The sequence below is a fragment of the Denticeps clupeoides genome, chromosome 4, assembly GCF_900700375.1.
Source record: "Denticeps clupeoides chromosome 4, fDenClu1.1, whole genome shotgun sequence".
NCBI lineage: Eukaryota > Metazoa > Chordata > Actinopteri > Clupeiformes > Denticipitidae > Denticeps > Denticeps clupeoides.
Genome location: NC_041710.1, coordinates 9,542,230 through 9,562,249, shown reverse-complemented (window position 1 = coordinate 9,562,249; position 20,020 = coordinate 9,542,230). Strand labels below are relative to the sequence as shown.

General features: G+C 40.4%; 1 protein-coding gene across 5 annotated transcripts; it reads right to left on the bottom strand.

Annotated features, from left to right (window-relative positions):
* Positions 1-413: 413 nt before the first annotated feature.
* On the bottom strand, positions 414-19,235 carry cdh10a (cadherin 10, type 2a (T2-cadherin)). 5 transcript variants are annotated; one of them, XM_028976612.1, is made up of 15 exons: positions 19,113-19,235; positions 18,740-19,017; positions 18,134-18,197; positions 17,140-17,307; positions 15,317-15,656; positions 10,243-10,537; positions 7,416-7,535; positions 7,024-7,191; positions 6,757-6,944; positions 6,097-6,350; positions 5,006-5,142; positions 4,658-4,779; positions 3,531-3,639; positions 1,980-2,231; positions 415-1,450 (listed from the first exon to the last, which is right to left on the bottom strand). In XM_028976612.1, the coding sequence occupies exons 5-15, from the start codon at positions 15,530-15,532 to the stop codon at positions 960-962; spliced, it is 2,352 nt and encodes a 783-aa protein (XP_028832445.1). In that variant the 5' UTR covers positions 15,533-15,656; positions 17,140-17,307; positions 18,134-18,197; positions 18,740-19,017; positions 19,113-19,235; the 3' UTR covers positions 415-959. The 5 variants fall into 5 exon arrangements, with proteins under 5 accessions (XP_028832447.1, XP_028832445.1, XP_028832444.1 ...); XM_028976614.1 differs by lacking the exon at positions 18,134-18,197 and having other exon boundaries at positions 414-1,450; positions 7,449-7,535; XM_028976611.1 differs by lacking the exon at positions 18,134-18,197.
* Positions 19,236-20,020: the final 785 nt, after the last annotated feature.

Below are 20,020 nucleotides of genomic sequence, written 5' to 3'. Positions count from 1 at the left end.
ATCAGTTGGGCTTTGTGCCATGCGCTCATCAGGTCTGATTTGTGCGTGGGAGAGAAATCGTTATAGTCGAAAAGAGCTGATGAGTGGATACTTTCATGCACATTTCTGAACAACTCACCATGAGAAGTTTCTTTAATGATACTAATTATTTTCAAAGCTGCCACAAGTAGAGAAAAAATGTTGATGGCAAACAGTCATCATTTCAACAATCTACTTCACAGGGATTTTATTTCAACTCCTCATTATATGAAAAGCTATAGGTGAGAAAAAAATGGCAATATCTTATTTCAGAATAAATCAGAATAACTTATTATCATGATGTGCACACAAATTTGAGCCCAGATATTTAGATACACAAAAATCCACCACTACTACAACCCCTTTTATAAAAGAAGATCCCAGGCCCAGGTCTGCTTAGTTTCAGTGGAAATATGGTTGTTGTCAATGATATATTAAATATGTGATTCTAAAAAATATGAAATTGCATATGACGTGCTATTTGTTTTCATTATTTATTGATTTTTATTAAAAATATACTTATAAAAATTACATAGAAAACACAAGACAAAGATGTCCATGTGCACTCGACTTGACGTGTGACATTAGTCCTCACTGACTTTGCATTAACATACAGCACACCTTGACAAAATGCAAGAGTTGAGCGAGAAATACAAATTTAGTCCAAGAACTCATCCAAAATACATTAAGTTACATTCTGTTTGCAGACATCATGTCAGATCAGTTGAATAATAAAACTGTATGGATTCTGTCAGCCACCACTTTGGTCCTCAATACAAAACTCGCAACACATTTTGAATGTTTGGGGAAAAAAAATAATAAAATTGATAAGAAGTTTGATCAAGTACATAGAAAAAAGAAAAGTAAAATGAAGAAAGCCGATTAACATTCAAGTGTTCACAAATTCCCCTTTTGATGAAAGGTAGGGACGTAGTGCACCGTTAGGTGTTCCTGCTGCTGTCCTTTCCTATGTACATGTCAGCCAGTTTTTTAAACTGAGGACCCCAGCTGCTCAGGAACTCGTACTCATGGTCACCATCTGTGGCACTGGACTCGAGGGAGCTCAGGGACTCAGCGATGGAACCGCTTCCCTCGAAGGCGTACGTGGCGAGGGAGTCATACGGAGGGGCAGAGGGGTCGGCATTGTTCTCCTCCAGCCTGCAGTTGATGAAGTCTCTGACGTCGGTGCATTCCGCAGTGGGCGATGGTCGGTGGTAGGAGAACAACATTTCAGGAATGATGTCACGTCTTTGCTTGCTGCTCTCCATGGTCTCTGGGTGGCGCAGGGTGCCGATGTCAAATGCCTGGGTGTCCTCCTCCCCACCTCCTTCGTCATTGTAGCTTACCACGTTGTCCCGGACATCCTCTTTGGACATTATCAGTGTTTTTTTTCTTCTCTGCTTCTTCAGTGCAGAAAACAGCACCACAATCACTGTGAGATTAACAGTGATGTTAGAGGCAGGGAAAGCGCAAACAATGAATGATTCTTTTTATATTTTCTAGATCATGTAAACACCTATATATAGAATGTATTTGGGTCATATGCGTTTGTTTATATATGTGCTTTGCATTGGTTTCTGGTGGCACGTTGGCCATTTTCTCACCATGCATCCTTTTTTTTTTTTTTTTTTGGTGTGGTTTGGCAAACTGCTGGCATTTTGCTATTCTGAGGCAGCAAACAGATACCATGACAAATACCACAGTTTATGAACGGGACCCACATTTCCTTACGAAGGCAAATGGCAAAAGGCAAACCTACTCATTGAAAACTGATTTAATAAGTGTTTCAATAGGCATAAAGTATGAAGAAAAACATCAAATTCTGCAATCCTTCATATTTTCGTGCTTGAGCATTACTGTTCAGGCAGCAGTACAACACACACACGTACATTCATACATATTTATATATTTGAAAGAATCCATATATTTTTTATGATGGGGCGCTCATTGTGAACACTTACTGAGGAGGAGGATGATGCAGAGGAGGACGGCCACCAGTGCCCCCGTGCTGAGGCCAGCAGGCAGGACAAGGGCTTCCACGCTGCATGAGCGCATGTTGCCGCTGCGGTCACAGCCACACACACGGATGGTCAGCGTGCTGGTGCTGGTCTGGGCAGGATAGTCGTTGTCTGAGATAACCACGGGCAGGTAGTAGGCGCTCAGTTCATGCCGATTAAATCCACTTCGCCTGGTCAGGATTCGAGCCGTGTTATCTAGCAGATAATATAGGTGCAGTTTCTATAATCATAAATAACAATATCTAAAGGCTTTCTTTATAACACGTATTGCATATAATTTATCGCTTATTATAGTGTTATGAACTTAAACCATGCCAAAATCAGTAATTTAGTTATTATTAAAATTAGCATGACAGAGAAATTTCACATTGTTAGATTGCTTAACATTAATACGAGTTCCCCCAGCCTGTCTATGGTCCTGCAGTGGCCAGAAATGGTAATATGTGTAAAGAGTATGGTCATTCTGCTTCGCCGTTCAGAGAGCGGAAGCTCATATGGTCAGATCTGGAATTTTGCCCTTTATGACATCATATGAGGAAAGGTTACCTCCCCTTTCTCTTGCTTTGCTTGCCCAGAGAATTTTGCACACCTCCCCTAAAGAGTGTGCTCCACTGACGGTCATGGCTTCCAAACCAATGGGCCTCTGAAGAACCAATGGGTTAATTCCATTTTTTTGTAGAAAAATGCAGACACGATTCCTGTCTGGGCCAAACATAGTGGTTGGTAATTGATGAGGTTGATGATGCTATAGGCCACTGTTCTCCTTACCCTGACTCTCTCCTCCTCATTTGCATTTAAAGCTACCGACACAGAATCGGTGCATCCTGGGGAAATCTCATTGTGGGACGGGCTCAAAGTGGCTGTAATTCTGTACCATGCCTGAATAGACACAGTATTAGGAGACCACTAAGACCAATAAAAAAGCATGTTTTTTTATTGTAAAGGTGAATCATAATTCCGTACGGTCATGAGCAAATAAAAAACATGGAACAAAAAATATTGGGGGGTCTGAAATGTTAGAGGCGAAACATAACAGTGGTGGTCAACAAAGAAAAACAACTGCATTGCATTTATTATGTTTAGGGAGAAAGAGACCATGAACAATGTGGCAACCAGTGACCATGCTATGACTATGCATGTTATATTGAACAAGAACAGGCAAGTTAAACTAAGCTGCTCTTGAAGCAACACAAGTGAGGAAATACAGGATATTGTGGAATCTAAAGCCTCTGATGTTTGCTTTTTGAGAGCAATCATGAGGTGTACCTCAGAACACCACATTTTCCAAATAGAGCATAATGACAAGGAACAAATTTAGACAATTGAAAGGGTACTGAACATTAAAGGACACGTTAATGCTATAATAAACACTAATAGCAATATGATCCTATTTTTGAACATTTTCTTAAATTGCTAGAAATGTGTTGCAATCAATGTCTGATAAACAAATGTGAATAATTCTCATGGGCATACAGATCACCTTCATGTTCTCACCTTCATTATCCAGTACAGTAAAGTTTGGATTGGAGAAACTCAAACTGAACATGAACTTGTGTCCATCCAGTGGTTCGTCCATGTCGGTAGCACTTATGGTCTGGATGAGCTAAGCAACAGAAATGATTACAAAGTGTCTTTAAAATGCACAGAGTGGATAAGAGGTAGCATTCCTGATGAACGTTGAACTGCCTGTTTGGTTAATGAAATGAAGAAGTAAAATAAATTCTTTAACATCTTTGAAAATCAAGTCAGCATGCTTACCTCTGATCTGTGTGGTTGTGCGTAATGAGAGGACAACTATGATGGAGCGCTTAATCAACACTTTGTATGTATGTGTGTGAGTGTATGTGTATGTATGAATAATGAAATAAAGCTTATGAGATCTCTCTTTACTGATAATGAGAAAATAAAAACAAAGACCTAAGATCGCAATTCTTTCTACTTTGTGTGCGTGTGTACTTTTTTGAAGAAGAAAATCCAACTACCCTTTTTGTTGTAGTGCAGTTGATTAAGTCTTTGACATCTATGCTTTTTTATGAAATGTTTTTATAAACATGGGAGAAGGCACAAGATTGATGCCTCACACTCCAAATGATCCGGTGGTAGTAGCCTAGCGGGTAACACACTCGCCTATGAACCAGAAGACCCAGGTTCAAATCTCACTTACTACCATTGTGTCCCTGAGCAAGACACTTAACCCTAAATTGCTCTGGGGGGACTGTCCCTGTAACTACAGATTGTAAGTTGCTCTTTATAAGGGCGTCTGATAAATGCTTATACTTTTATATGTAAATCCTGAGGACACTCTTGACCTTGCACTAGAGAACTATCACTTACTGCACTATTTGAAAATAGTGCCCTGTTTGTGAGTTTAATAACAATAATAGAATGTATTATACAACACAATTTATTATATTTCAAAAGTGGTGTAACAGCAGTTACAGTGGGTCACAATAAGTTGGTTTTGTAACATGCATCCATCATATGTTTGTGCGAGTAAAAGGTGTACAAATAAATGAGAGTAGAGTGTAGACAAGACTGTATGCTTGATAAGCACCCTGCAGTTAACATTCATGTTAGTGACATTTGGGTGCAGCAACAGCGTGTCATAGTTGGCTCTGTACCTGTCCAGCTTTGACATTTTCACACACAAAGGTTTCATAATACATCGCAAACTCAGGAGCGTTGTCATTGACATCCAGCACTTTAATGAGCACAGGGGCTCGACTCATTTGTTGGGGGTTATCTGAAAGAGATGAAGTGTTTCATACTATTGTAAAAATGTTGCAGCCATTTACTCAGTGTTCTATTGTGAATATAACAAAACACAAAACACCCTTTACTTTGAGACAATTTAAGGAATAGTAGTACAGGGCTATGACTTTATTAAATTATTTTTAAAGAAAAGAATATATAGTATGTTAAGTGTCTAGGTTTTTTTGGGACATTTCAGTAGTCTCAAGGGGACTCACTTATTTCAGTAGCAAGCACAGAAATGTTGTGCCATTTTGAGGACTCCCTGTCCAGAGACTGCAAAGCGGTGATTGATCCGTCTGACACGTCTATATGGAAGAATCGGTCTCGGTTTGTATGCTTGTCTATGGAGTACCTGCACGAAAGAAATAAATAAATAAAAATGCTAAGCGCTATTTGTTTTTTTTTTTTTTATTTATCAAGGTGGTGCTCAGATGAGAGCAAGCTATAAACAAGAAATGTGGGTGGATTGTTGCGTCCTTGGAGACACACTGCTCTGCATGCAATAATAATAAAGCTGAACCCTTAAATGGAAAACATTCATCTGAATCCATTATCTGGTTGAGCGATGTGTATTACCAGACATTTTTGAGCACAACATCTGTTTAGGAAAATAATTAAAATGTGAATCTACTCTTTGTACTACTAAGTGGAAACAACAAATCAGAGGAATATGTCCTGTTATATTACATAGTTCCATTAGTGCTTTTCTGAGTCGCCTTCTGTTCTTTATTAGAAGGAGTGGAAGTGAAATGTAAAAATTATACAACAGAAAAAAAGCTTTGCAAAACAGAAACTACAACTGTATAAATATTTAAGAGACTACACAACCGTGCATATTCATTTATTCATTAGTGTCTGTTCATTAACCCTGAATTGTTCAGTAGTGGTAAATGTTTCTGATTAAGATGCAAAAAAATGAAACAAACTCATTAGCAGATACACTGAATTATTAAGATTGAGTCTGTTGAATAGACTGCAAAAATTAATCTGCTAACATAAATGATTATGGTTTTATTAATATTTAATACTTATTAGATCATTCTGATTGTTGTCATGGTTGTGCTACATCCCCTTGTGCAATTTTAAAACATTTTGGAAAGAGGCTTGAGAGATTTTGGAATTACTAAAGGACAAAATTATGGAATGGATGGAATATTATTATGGAATGGAAATAATTTCTGAATAATATTGCACACCACAGTATTCTTTTAAGACACTGAGGTTTCAGGTAACATCATTTGCCATTGTAGTGAAAAAAAGGAAAGATGCTTCTCAAAATAAGCAATAAAGATTTTGTTAGACTCACTTTACAGGGTGATGTGTGCTGTCTGGATCCCAGGCTGTGACTCGCCCAATAACCATTCCCTTGAGCGTGTCTTCTTGCACTTCGATGACATATTGTGACTGGCTGAAGACGGGAGGCTCATCCACATCCTGCGTCAGGATCTTAACAGTGGCCGTGTCCTTAAAAGGGCCAAAAGAGAGGAAGCGGGGGTCCACGTTTGTGTTGCACACCTCCACCTTTACTGTGTACACTCTTTGTTGTTCATAATCCAGTTTCTGCAGAAATAAGACACACCACTTAAACAATATTCAATGGACATTCAACCCCATTCCAGTCAAACATAGCCCTAACTCCAGAAAAACAGAAAAGTATGCCAGTTTTTTTTTTTTTTTTTAGTAGTTGCTGTTTATGTGTTATGAGTCTCACAATTCATTAGCATGAGATCCTTGTCTTGTCAGGCTAAAATAACTGCCGTGGGGCCTAAGAAAATGGCTGTTAAGTAAATTGCCTAAAGATGTTAATTAAGACTTGTCACTTATTCAAGGGCATAACTGTTTTGAATGAAGAAGTAGGTTCTTAAAAAAAGCATGATACATCCAAAAATCTTTTTTGTTATGTCTTTACAAAAAACTTTTCTGATATCATGTGCGAAAAACTTCAGGATAGCAAATGCCGACTTACCTTCTTCAGCGTGACCACACCTTCCTGCGTTATCCTGTCAGTATAGATACTAAAAATGTCCCTTCCATCCCCGTCCACAATGTCGTACTCCATATCGGCATTTTCCCCTTCATCACCATCCTTGGCCTTGATCCTGCCAACCACTGATCCGATCTGAGCCGATTCCAAAGCACTGAGCTGATAAGAACCTTGAAAACAGAAGTCATTTTAATTGTTACATTTTTGTATGAAAGCACTCATATGTAGATCCATGTATGTAAACCTTACTGTAAGAGAAACGTGGCGGACTGTCATTGACGTCAGTCAGGCTGATGTTGACAGTGGTGGTCCCAGAAAGACCACCCATCTGTCCCGCCATGTCCTTGGCCTGAATTACCACCTGATATTGCTCCCGCACCTCGCGGTCCATATCGGGCAGGGCTATTTTGATCCAGCCTGAGAAGCAAATAGTTAGCAGCTATATGAATCTATTAGACCAAAACACACGCTCACAGATTTATTAAAGCAGAGTAGACCACTGAATGCATTTCTAAAAGCCCTACATCCCCTATGGGGAAGAACATCAATGCAGTATTGTGCTCTGCTCTGTGTATCTGTAATGCCTCAGGTGTGTTTATCAGCTGCAAGGCGGCCTTGATCTGTGCGCTCCAGGGACCAACCTGTGTCAGGCTCCACCGAGAAGTAGGGCTGACCTTGCAGGATGCTGTACACCAGCTTAGCGCTGTTCCCGTACGAGGCGTCATCCGCGTCCATGGCTGTGACTTCCAGCACTGAGGTGCCTGCAGTCGGGAGGCAACAATGTGAAAGTCGGCGAGTTGTAAGTAGCCTCTCATCCACTGCTGAATGGGATCTATTTAACACCCCAAGTAAGTAGCCGTTATTTCAGTACATGTCCTGCTTCTGAGAAATGCTGCTGGGAAAGTCTCTTTATTACTTTTTTTTTTTATACTTCTATCCTTTATAATCCTCCAAGGTGCAAAATGAAATATTTACCATGCTACCCTATTTCTCTATTATTATTGCTCATCTTTCTCAAACAGTTAGCTGGTTTGTGACTATATGACAACTGTGTTTTGCATTTTTTTTTTTTAAGTACTTCCACTTGAATTGTTATTCCAGGCGTGCATCTGATTTGAATGCAAATAAACAGGCGTTTCATTCTGTCACTTGAAAAGAAGATAATTAGGTTTTCTGCAAGGTGAGCACAGACTGATAGTTGGCATGGTGTCTTCAGCAAAGGGGGATGGACTATTGCCAGCATAGCCCTTTTTAAATATGCATGGGGAGGTGGGGGCATTCGTCTTGTGTATTTTTAGCTGCACAACTGTGTGACAGACTTGTGCGTCGGCGCTCGGCCTGTCCCCTATGATTTTGTCCATTTCTCATGATTGATGAGCTTGGAATGAGAACGAGGGGTTCAAATAAAACAGAAAAATTCAATAGGATGTGCAAATAGAGTTCTTGCTGTCCGCCAGCAGGTCTGCGCTCGTGTCAGCACTTGAAGTGCTCTCTCAAATCAAAAATGCCTGCATACATAAAACATATCTGATTCAGGGGGACGTGCAGACATAAAGAGAAGGTAACCCTCCCTGGGCACAGATTACAGTCATTTAGTTTCCTAGGCACCAGAGGCACAATCACAAAAGCTCCAGAGTAGAAAAACATCATTCAACATGCTCTATCATCAAAAAGAGAGTTCGGCTAAAAGGCAAAACATGAAAAAGTCACTTCTGTGCGTGGCAGTTAAGGCTGCACGTATTCCTATTGGTCTTTGGACATGTTTTCTGTCTGCAGCGCTGCTGCTTTTATATTCAGCAGCCTTTTTACTGTGGCTTTCTGACAGTGTGTTCCAACTTGGCCCTACATTCATGCAAAGGTGAAGAAAACAGCAACGCTCAAGCAGTCACAGGGTTAAAGGTCATGCTCAGAATTTGTCCGTCTTTTATGGTGAGTCATATAACACCCACACATTGGCCTTGAATGTATTTGACAACAGATGGAATAATAAGCCACTTAATTAGATGAAATTAATAAATAATAAAATGCAGAATCCATAAATACGGACCCTTGTGTTGTCACCATCTGTTTACTTCATAGGGGCACTTTATGCAGCTGTTATAGCCAATCTTTTTTTCTCTGCACTCTTTCATGTCCCTATACTGCGATTTTTGACCAGTCACAAAATTGTACGATTATTATGTTATGCCTGAAAAGGGATGCTCGCGAATAGCAATTTTCATGCCACATTTTTATTTATTTATTTTAAAGTTTTCAGTGGACATGACCACTGCAATCCATTTCTGTTTTTCAAAGCCATTCATGTGCAACTTTGAAGGCTGTGCACGTGCATGGGTGCTGACTTCTTGAAGGCTTATTTAATGCAGACAACAGGTAGCAGTTTATTTTCCGTAGATCAGAATAAATGAGCAGGTTGGTTCTGAAAACATGCTCTCACTGCTCCTCCAGTCGACCTGTGTTGGAACACCCCTTCATTCAAACAGGGGACCTGAGAAGAAACCTCCAGCGGGACTTGCTAAATTTCCGCTTTTTCTGTGCCTTCACTTGAGCTGGTAGATTCATTTTACCTCACATTTCTTGCTCAGATAAAACGAATCTTTATGAAAAAATTACAGTTCCCAGTGCTTTTAATTAAAGACCGTCAAAGACCGATTCATATTTGTCGCGGATGAGAGAAGGGGTAGTGCAACAAACAAGCAAACAAGCCCTCAGGCATCAGACACATGCCATCAGAGACTGAGGTGTGGTCAGTTAAAATATTCAAGATGAGATGTAACAGCCAGTGCTTAGAGAATAAAATAAGAGAGAGAGAGAGAGCGAGAGAGAGAGATGAACGATATGCAACCAACAGAAAAAAGTGATTGTTTCTGTGCATGTAGAGCCGTATTTTTTTATGTTTTTATTACTTGATGCATCTGTTATGTTCTGGGGTGGACAGTGTGTGAAGAGTTTGTGGAATTGCTGTCACCCCCACCTGCCCCGTGACTCGTTGGCCGACTTCATATGGCAGTTGCATATAACGTGTGGGCTCGAGCTAAGACGCCTGTTTGCCGGTGCGTGGCCAAGGTGAACAAGTATCCGACTGTGTTTTGGTTTCTGTGCCTGCTTTTGTATAATGCATATGACTTCTCTCTCTGCTTTGTGATTTGTCTCCCGGCCCTGGCAAAATTCAGACCTATTGAAACTGTAAGATACTTGAGTAAATATGGTATGAATAATACATTGCATACCCTGAGCAGATTCATGTGATCATTAACACACATCATGTTACAAGACTATCTGATTTGGATATAATTACAAAATCCTTTTGAACGTTTGTAGGTGTGGAGTGGAGAAACATGGAGGTCTTTGTTCTTTGAACCCGAGGCTTTGAAGTTAACTTTGACCTTGCATGCAGACTGAAAAGTAACTATGGAAAGTCTGAGAAATAACGCAATCAAATGAAAAGAAAGCATTAAAAACTCTTACCAACAGAAGACATTTCAGGGACACTCGCTGTGTAGATGGCCTTGGAAAATTTTGGCTCATTGTCGTTGATGTCATGTATTTTTATAACGAATTCAGTTTCTGGCTCTAGGGAGCGGTTTGTTCTTGTGCTGACAGCCTTGACACGGAGGGTGTAAAAGGCCTTTTCTTCTCTGTCCAGCTTTTTGGTGGCATGCAGATCACCCGACTTTTCATCAATCTGAAAAATTGTCCCGGCTCCTTCTCCCGTGAGGATGTATCTCACTGTGCCGTCTCCTCTGTCCATGTTCGAGTGAAGCTGTGCAAACACACAACAAAAAAAGCGAGGCAGATTCATAGTTCATTTTGCATAGTCCATAGTCCTGCTCCATCACATTCTGTCATTACGTGAAGTTAAGCCTGAGCACCTGGGAGAGAACAGCACGGAGGGATCTCCAGGAACAGTATTGAGCATGAACACATTCAATGAACACATACATTTATAAATGATAAATAGGAGCATGAGTGGTAAAAATTAGCACAACTCCCAAGCTCCCAAGGTACTGAGACTGCCTGCTCTGAACCACTTAAAAGCCAGATTTTTGTAAGACTTTGGTTTTTGAATTAATGTAAAACAATAGTGACCTAGATTACGGAACGGTAATTCCTTTGAAATGTTATTTAAAAGAGAAATAAAAGGGGAACTGGTCACGATGTCACAGATAAACCACGAGGCGCAAGTGTAAGACATCTTATTTTAATAGTAAAACATAACCCACATGATATGCCCATATCATCATTTTAACGCGTAACCAAACACAACAGCAAAACCGACAGCTTGGCGACATGACATGGCTTAAATCAATAAAGTGAAGTGATGGTCACATGTGGAACACAGCAGCACAGCACACGGTGCACACAGTGAAATTTGTCCTCTGCATTTAACCCATCACCCTGAGTGAGCAGTGGGCAGCCATGACAAGCGCCCAGGGAGCAGTGTGTGGGGACGGTGCTTTGCTCAGTGGCACCTCAGTAGCACCTTGGCGGATCAAGATTCGAACCAGCAACCTTCTGATTACGGGGCCGCTTCCTTAACCACTAGGCCACCACTGCCCCGTATGAATACCCGGGAACACATGAAGTCAATCATGAAAACAAGGCATGAGTACGATGCCTCCTTGTAGACCAGGATAGCTGGTTTTACAGAACTAATTTTGTGTTTGCTCTGTCTTGTGATTCACTGATTACCTTGATTTTTTCATCTGTAGTAATTAGTATGAATGTATACTTGCTCTGTCTTGTCCTTGTTCTGTCATTCATCATTTTGACCTTTGTTTTGTCTGTAAATGTAAATATCCTGTTTTTTTTTGTGTTTTTTTTTTTGTCCCATGGACAGTGACTAAACACTGGCTCTTCATCTCACCAAACCATGAACTTTCTTTGGTCTTCTTGGGTCATACGGTTCGTGATGCTGGTGGTTGCGTGGACATCCATTCTGCAGGATCCCAATGCTCATCTCACAGTCTCCAGTGGGGTGCCTGCCTCTCATTTCCCCTGACCCTGGTGTTGCTTGAGGCGGAGAGGAGCCTTCTGCCCAGTGGGGTTTCAGGGCGATGACTGGAAGGAGCAGATGGGTGCTGGGCTAGGATGCGGACTACAATGGATATCGGCACATGGGTCACATCTTGGGAATGTACTGTGGTATGGAAGCTGCACTGTTGCTGAGCGTAAGGCGATGCAGCGGGTGGTGAAAACTGCCCAGCGCATCACAGGGACTCCACTTCCATCCATTGAGGAAATCCAGAGGAAGCACTGTCTGCGTCGAGCTCACAGTATTCTTAAGGACTCCTCCCACCCGGCCCACGAACTGTTCTCTCTCCTGCCTTCAGGCAGACGGTTCAGACTACCACGGACAAGAACCAGCAGACTCAGGAACAGCTTTTTTCCCAGAGCTGTTTCCTTGCTGAACTCCTCTGCCCCCCCATACACTCCTGATAATCACTGCACTGTACTATCACTTTGTACTGCACATATCACTTTGTACTGCACATATCACTTTGTACTGCACATATCACTTTATGTATAGCACATATCACTTTATGTATATATATATATATAACTTATTTGAACTGTATCCTGCACTTGCTGCTTTTTGCACTTCTGGTTAGACCTAAACTACATTTCGTTGCCCTGTACTTGTACATGTGTAATGACAATAAAGTTGAATCTAATCTAATCTAATCTAATCTACTGTCACAATCTGAACACTTTCCTAGTTCTGTGTTTCCCAGACTGTAGCTTTATGTTTGCTGATTACCTTGATTAGTCTTCATCTTTTGTAATTAATATGAATGTTTCCTTGTTTAGTTTTGTCCTGGTTCTGTCAATATTCATTTTGCTTCATGTGGGAAAAGTGTGACAGGCTGAAGGCACAAGTGCCCAGTTTATTTTATTATATTCCCTGTTTGTGTGTCTTGCATCCATCCTACCATGTATATCTGACATTAGTGCTGTTTCAGTGTGAACTGGCAAAACTTTGTCCAGGAAGAAGATCACCTTTGAAATACGTTGCTACAGTTGCTGAGCAGAACCAGGACACTTTCCACTGAAACACTGTTACAGTATTATCCTTTCCAATTAGAAGAGAACAACAACACCAGGGAATATGAGTGTACGATCCTTGTAGTAGTACAGCCTGTCTAAGCTTAAGACAAAAGAACAGTAATATTCTTTTGAGTAAATTATAGGTCTTGACCAGAAGAATAAAAACAGTGTAGATTTACTCAAGTTTGGACTGCCTTGGAAAAGTTCTCTTTTCTTTATGTCAAGCTGCATTTTTCTCAAATAATGGACTTCTGTCCTACACACATTTTCTTGATTACACCTTTGTGGTTTACAGCCTTCTGTCTAGAATTGACAGCATTGAACCCTCAATGTATCACACAGAACCCATTTGGGCAGTGGTTGGCCTAGTGGGTAAGGAAATGGACCCATAATCAGAAGGTTGCCGATTCGAATCCCAAGCCACTGAGGTGTCATTGAGTAAAGTACCGTTCCCACACACTGCTCACTAAAGGGGATGGGTTAAAAGCAGATGGGTTAATAATTAATTTCATAGGATTCTGCATGGAGCATAGACATTGGGAGCCACATTACACTGGGTAGACTAGATTAAATTTGGATATCGAGTCATACATTAAGCAGAGGCAAGTGGTTTCAGATAAGCACTGTCTTTGAACTTCCCACCTCTGTTGATGGGTGAGGGCCAGAGGAGCGTTAGAATGAAATAAAAGATCACTGGTAGCAAGTGCAAGCTGTTCTACTGCATAATTCTATTTTTAATTTAATAACAATTTAATTTTTAATCATTATACTTATTCAAAGAACATTATGGTTATAATAATTTATTAACTTTTTTTTTTCTAAATGCTACTTTCAGGTTCTTAATTTTCTAGATGATATACTGTAAACAAACACAGATTCCTTCAAGTACAAATGTGTTATAATTGACAAGCTTGCTAATTAACACTTTTATATATATATTATTTACAGTACAACAATTTATTATTTTGTGGTATAAGTGGAAAGTTGTGGATATTGCCCCGTTCTGTTGCTAAACATGATTCAGATTACAGTGAGGGTTTATGTATTTGGGAGTATTAAAGTAAACTGACATTAATTAGTAATTAGAAGTCAATATCAAACTAAAACAATAACACTGGAATATGTTATATGAAGCCTTTTGGTTTCTGTTTGTTATTGTACTTTATTTTAAATTCAATATAATTATAGATGACCATGGCCAAGATACCAAACCAGCAGTTTGTTTTTTCCATTCCTCCAGTCTCCCTGGATTGGCCCTGGATCCCTGTCTTGTGATCTGAATGCCCCAGTTGTGTTCTGTGTACATCCCTTCCCTTTGTTCCCAGTACTGGTCCTGACGTCTGCTGTGAGTCTCTTGTTTGTGAGTGAACATTAGTTGTTTGGTTTCTTATTCTATTCTGGCCTTTGTGCCCTTTTAATGTTGCAAGTTTTGGAAACTACACAATCTTCACAATGAAGCAGCTTTAAGTGATTTTACTTTAAATATGTCTAGCAGCTGGTCTCAGTTTTAACAGATGTGAGGAACAAAGAACTGTGCATTTATAGACCTTTCATGCCAAAGCAGCAGCATCCTTGTTTCTGCCATATGTTCAAGTTGGCTTTAAGTCAAGTTTGCATAACTGTGTTTTTACTTGCCAATAATGCATTTAGCCTTCACATTTCTGTGCAAAAGCATGTTTAGTAACAATCTGAAAATCAAAGTTAACAAAACACAGAGCTGTTCACATTGCTCTTCTGGGTGCCCAAATTATCCATTCATTAAATTTATTCAGAATTATCACACAACATTAGTAGATTCCTGTAAGGTGATGTCACTCTGGGAAATGAATCATGATGTTGTACTCCACTTAGGTTCGTTCCTAATCTTAATTTGAATAAAAACCAAAGCTGTAGAAGATGTGCCAGCATTAAACAATGAATCTCTTGATTAGCATTCAGAGCCTCCACCAAACCCTACAATTTCTTTTTCATTCTTCCTCCCAGACTCAAGGAGGCTGGAAAATTCTGTCAAAGCATAGCACTGTGATGCAATTTAACAATGGCTCACTGAAAGACACAAGCTTCAAAAGGCCATCTCATTAGTAAATCAAAAATATTGTATATACTGGACTTGCTTGTGACGATTAAACATCTGTCTCCTTCAAGTCTTAGCAAGCTGACATAAGCAGTGCATAAACATCAAGTTTATTCCTGCATTTTTTTCCTATTTATTTAAATAAAGGCTGTTCATGTGCATTAGAAAGACGTTCCGTGCAAATCTGCCTTAAAAAAAATTTTTAAAAAAATAAAATTGTCAATACCCTCTGCACTGTGCTAGCAGTTCACATTACACCCAAAAGATGACCGTAATTATAATATTAGCTGTACGATATGGCACAATACACAGCTATATATAGATCATGTTTAGGGGAATATCTAAAATAGTAGATCTGGCTATGGATCAGTGTGGCACCACTTATGTTTGTACAATTCATCCTCTGGACTGCGGGCTCACCTTGCCTACGTACTGGTATTCACTCGCCGTATATTCCTCCATCAGGTAGAACTGGTTCCACATCCAACCACGCTTGGCTCGCCGCAGAATTTTCCCATCTCCACTCACACTGGTTGGCCTCAGATCTCCATCCTTCCTCTGCATTGGACTCAGAGCCAGCAAGCTCGTGAGAAGAAGGAAAAGGAGCACCAGCCGCAGGAAGAAGCGATTCATCATCGTTGTATCCAATCAATCCTCAAGACATACAGCGCCACCTAGTCTAATGAAGCAGCCCTTGTGGAGTAGATGGCAGTACAAGCAAATTTCACATTGTAGTCCTTGCTTTGATCTTTACAATACCCTGAAAGGTGAAATGGAGAGAAAGAATGTGAGTGCCAGATGCTGGAGTTACTCTTATTATTGCTGAGAAGGAATGCATTTATTACCCATTTTTTTATATTTATGTCTTTACTTATTTATCTTATTTACCTTGTTGCTCAGGCATATTCCACATTTTCCACCTTAAATAAAATATTTTATTTTATCTTTGATGCAGCTAGATTACATGACTTTATATTCAATACAAGTGTGTCATTGCCTGCAGAAAAATTCCAAGGCTTCCAAGTAGCAATTTCCATGGAATTACTGAGCTGAACTGAGCTCTTCTGTGCAAATGGCATAAACAAGGCTCTTCCCTAGCTGCTGATAGGCCTCGACTCAGCAAAATGGGTCTGGTTATCATGGAATAATCTCGACCTACAGACAAGTGTGGCCTCCTGAAAATAATGTCTTTAGGGTCTCAACGTGGATGGATACATTACTTGCTGAACTAATATTAATGGTGATGTGACAGAGTTCAGCAATGACAATGAATGAGATGGAATTGAATAATGACACCCTACGAAGGGCAAGGACTATGATGTAGAGCTTTGCCTTTTTTAAATATGCTTAATACTTGGCCTGACTGGCAACATTATCGCAAATTCCCTCCTGTGCTTCTAAACTCAAACTCCCTATTGAAGCAATTAATCCATTTTGATTGTTATTATGATTGAACGTAGCAATTATCATTTAAAGCCTTTTCAAGAATGTCATTAGCATAGTGGATATTAATCCCAGCATGCACAGCGCATAACAAGCAGAACAGCATACAGCAGAGCCTTCAGCTGCTAATGAATTTCAGATGGTAAACACTCAGTAGTCAAGTTGTGGAGTTAATGGCTCACTTGTTTGAGCCTTGTTCTTGTGAAGGCTGAGGCCTATATATTGACACCTTGGCCCTCAATGAATAATAAATAAATGCATTCATCAAACTGCTATTCAGAGGTTTAGGGACATTTAGAGATGTGCTTGTTTTCGCTTAGCAAGAATCATTTTGTTCAGTAAAATAAAACATCTAACGCACACATATTAATGATGTAAGTGGCAATGGCAGCTGGAAATGTCTGTTAATGAATGGAAAATCTGCAGGAACGTAGAGAGACCAATTACAAGCAAACAAGAGCCAGGCTTTAAAAAGTTTCAATGATTATCGGTTTTCTTAATGCAGATGCCCTTCGTCAGATTAGTTGGCTACCTTTTGCATCAATTCTAAACCCTTGAACGGTCTCAAAGATTTCAATGTACTGTAATTTGCAAGACATCATCTCCAAATCCTTTAACCACCACATGGGGGAGCCCAAGACTTTCTTCATGGCACAGCCGACTGAGTAAAAGTCCAGCACCTGTCCAGCCATCTACCCTTCTCCCCCCAAACTGGATACCTCCCTGCTTTGAAATATTCATGCCAGACTCTCTTTGTTTTGAAACTTTGATAAAGATCAGACACAATGCATGTTGAGTACCTGCCTGGAGCAATGGCTTTGATTCCAGCGTGCCTGGGCTCTTTATTTGAGTTGAAGATGATTAGATTCAATGGATCTCATGTGCTGGTTTATAGGTCTCGGACTTAATGAGTCAAACAGTGTTATCATCTCTCAGTGGGCTTCTGAGGGAATTGGACTTCCAGTGACCTAAGATGGACGGCAGAAAAGCGCTGTATGAGTGAACAACAAGATGACCTTTTCACTTAGATCAATCCAAGTAATGACTTTCTAATTAGTTTACTTTATCCCCAATTTTTATGATATTCTTAGGTCTGCAAGTAGATTTCTATTGAAATGTATGTTTAGCACTGGCTTATTACAGCAACTAATATCACATTATGCCACCACAAAAGAAAAAAAAAAAAATCAATTGACTGTCATAGAATTTAATCCCATTATGTCCCTCCTCCAGCCCCGCCACCCGCCTTTAACTCTGAGTAACTGCCTTAAAAGGAGGCACTGGGAGTTTATCTTGTGATTTACTTCCATGTTGAAAGGCAATTACACTCATGACACAAAGAGAGCCAGAGGATGTGCGCACTTTAATTGACTAAAACAGTAAATCCATTATGTGATCGCTCTTCCGTCCCTCTGTCATATAAATCTGGGGGCGGTGGGGGTGTTGGGGTGGTGTTGAACTTTACACCTAGTTATGCTGATGGTGCAAAGCATCGACTCTGTGGAGAAAAAGGGATGGCCTGTGGCCTGTGCCTGATTGTGCGGCATTTTTGAGGGTTGCTGGCCAGTTGTGCATGCAATTCAGTCCATCACGATTACTCAGGCACTGATAAGAAATGGCAGATCTTGCATTGATTGAACACACACTTTTGTGCACGAGTGTCCGCTCAAGCTGATAAACTTAACAAAACCTTTGCATGAATACAGGCTGCACGAAAGCCCCAGCCATGCAGTGCGAAAACAGAATCCACTGTTTGTCCAGGCATTTGTACCGTACTCCCCAGCTAAGACTTACTGGGTGGTGGTGAGACAGCAGTGACTGACGCATCAAAGCCGTTGCCATCCGTGAGCCTCATATCCTGAGCAGGAAAGATCAAACGCAAACAACTCTGGAGCACCACGTTATGAGCCGCGCAGCCTGCAGCTCACTCTGGCACCGGCGTGCGGCTGAAATGACTGCGTCGCGTTGAACTCAGACACGACGAGAAGGAGACTTGCCAGAGAATTGGCAGTGTTTGTGTCATGAACTTCATATCTATTTGTTGCTTCTGCTTTTTTTCATAAGTGCTTAAGGTACTCCTGTTGAGATTAATTTTCCTTATAAAGTTTTACCCTCAGCAATGCCTTGTAATAGTATAAATCTGATCCTGAGATGACCATATTTAAAACATACACATTTCTGTCTCCTTATTAAAACAAACACAGATGCAGATAAAAGTGTCAGAAATGAAGAATTTTATAAGCAAAGTAATATTGTCTATAAGCCATTTGCCTAAAATGGAGCCAAATATCTCTAGAGCAAAAAATATATAAATATAGCAGGCAGCTTGCATGCTTCCTGCATAGTTTAGTGAACAGAAAATAAGCATTTAATGGAAGGGAACTGGTAAGTGGCTCCTACCTCACAAAAAGCTCCTCTGTCTCGCTGAATACATGTCATCTGTCCTCGTTTCAGGGCTGTGGTAGGGCTTGTCTGCTGGCAGCGCACGGATTCCAAGACTGACTACAGTTGTATGCAGGAGCCCAGCTGCCTCTCTCTCTCGTCCTCTCTCTCTTGTGCTCACACACACACACACACTCATTTTCTCCTTCTTGCTCTGTAACCCCCCCACCTCGCTCTGATAGACAAGGAAGTAGGAGTTGAGGAGAGTAGTCTCTGATTGGCTGCCATTGACTGGGCTGTGATTAGAGGGACGGGGAAGCAAATGGTGAAAGAGACTACTCTTGCTGACTACACACAGGAAAAGTGTCGGGAAAAGGAAAAAAAAAAAAACCTTAGAAATGGCACCAAAGGGAAATGGGAGCTCCGCTGTGCTTCTGTGATACAGTTGTGAGAGGCAGCAGTGCCGTCTTCAGAGTTGTATTCAGACAATAGAAACTCAAATGTATACAATCAGAAATTATGTAACAGTGGCTCTGGAGCTTTATGGAATGTGAAGAATTTGTAGTAATTTGGAGCATAAAAATAATAAAACTACAGTTCATTGCTAAACACTTGTTCAACTTTTCTACACTTAAGTATGGTTAACCATAGCAGATGTTAAATAAACAAGTGGAACTGTCCTTGGTGCTGATCCCTGTGGTTTAAAAGGGTCAATGAGTGGCCATTGTAGAACTGCTGGTCAAATTATATGTATATTTTCAGTGAAATTAAGACAATTCATTGTTTCTCTCAGAGGCACCCAGTTTTTTGCAATGCTCACCTTAAAAGCAAAAATGCATATTGCATTTTCTCTGCACGGCAAGCTCTCTAACAAGGAATTTCTTGCCTTCGGTAATCTAAATAGAAAGAATGCAGGACCCAGTTTACATTTAGACTGTTATAACAAGTCTACCAAACAAGAACCAAACTGGAACAGGTTCCCATAATATTTTAGAGCAGAACCATACACCAGGGCAGATCCACAAGTTTAGTAGCATTTAAACACTATAAGGCAATCTGCCCTAGCAAAAATCCTTCTGTCACAATGGGTTGAGATCCAGCTGATTAGGTCCAACATATTTATTGATAAAGCAAATTTAAACAAGGGAACAGGGGCATTGGAGTTGGACTCACAACATCAGTACTTTGGAGAAAAGATTTGTTGGGGATCTGGAAGGAGAGTCACAGGCTAGAATTTAGAACACAGATTGGGACATTTACATTTACATTTACGGCATTTGGCAGACGCCCTTATCCAGA

Coding starts and splice junctions, on each gene's coding strand:
- cdh10a (XM_028976612.1), bottom strand. CDS start 15,532: ATGATGAATCGCTTCTTCCTGCGGCTGGTGCTCCTTTTCCTTCTTCTC. Junction 6,945..7,023: donor TCCGCCACGTTTCTCTTACA/GTAAGGTTTACA, acceptor TCTGTTTTCAAG/GTTCTTATCAGCTCAGTGCT. Junction 3,640..4,657: donor AAAATGTCAAAGCTGGACAG/GTACAGAGCCAA, acceptor TCTGTTGCTTAG/CTCATCCAGACCATAAGTGC.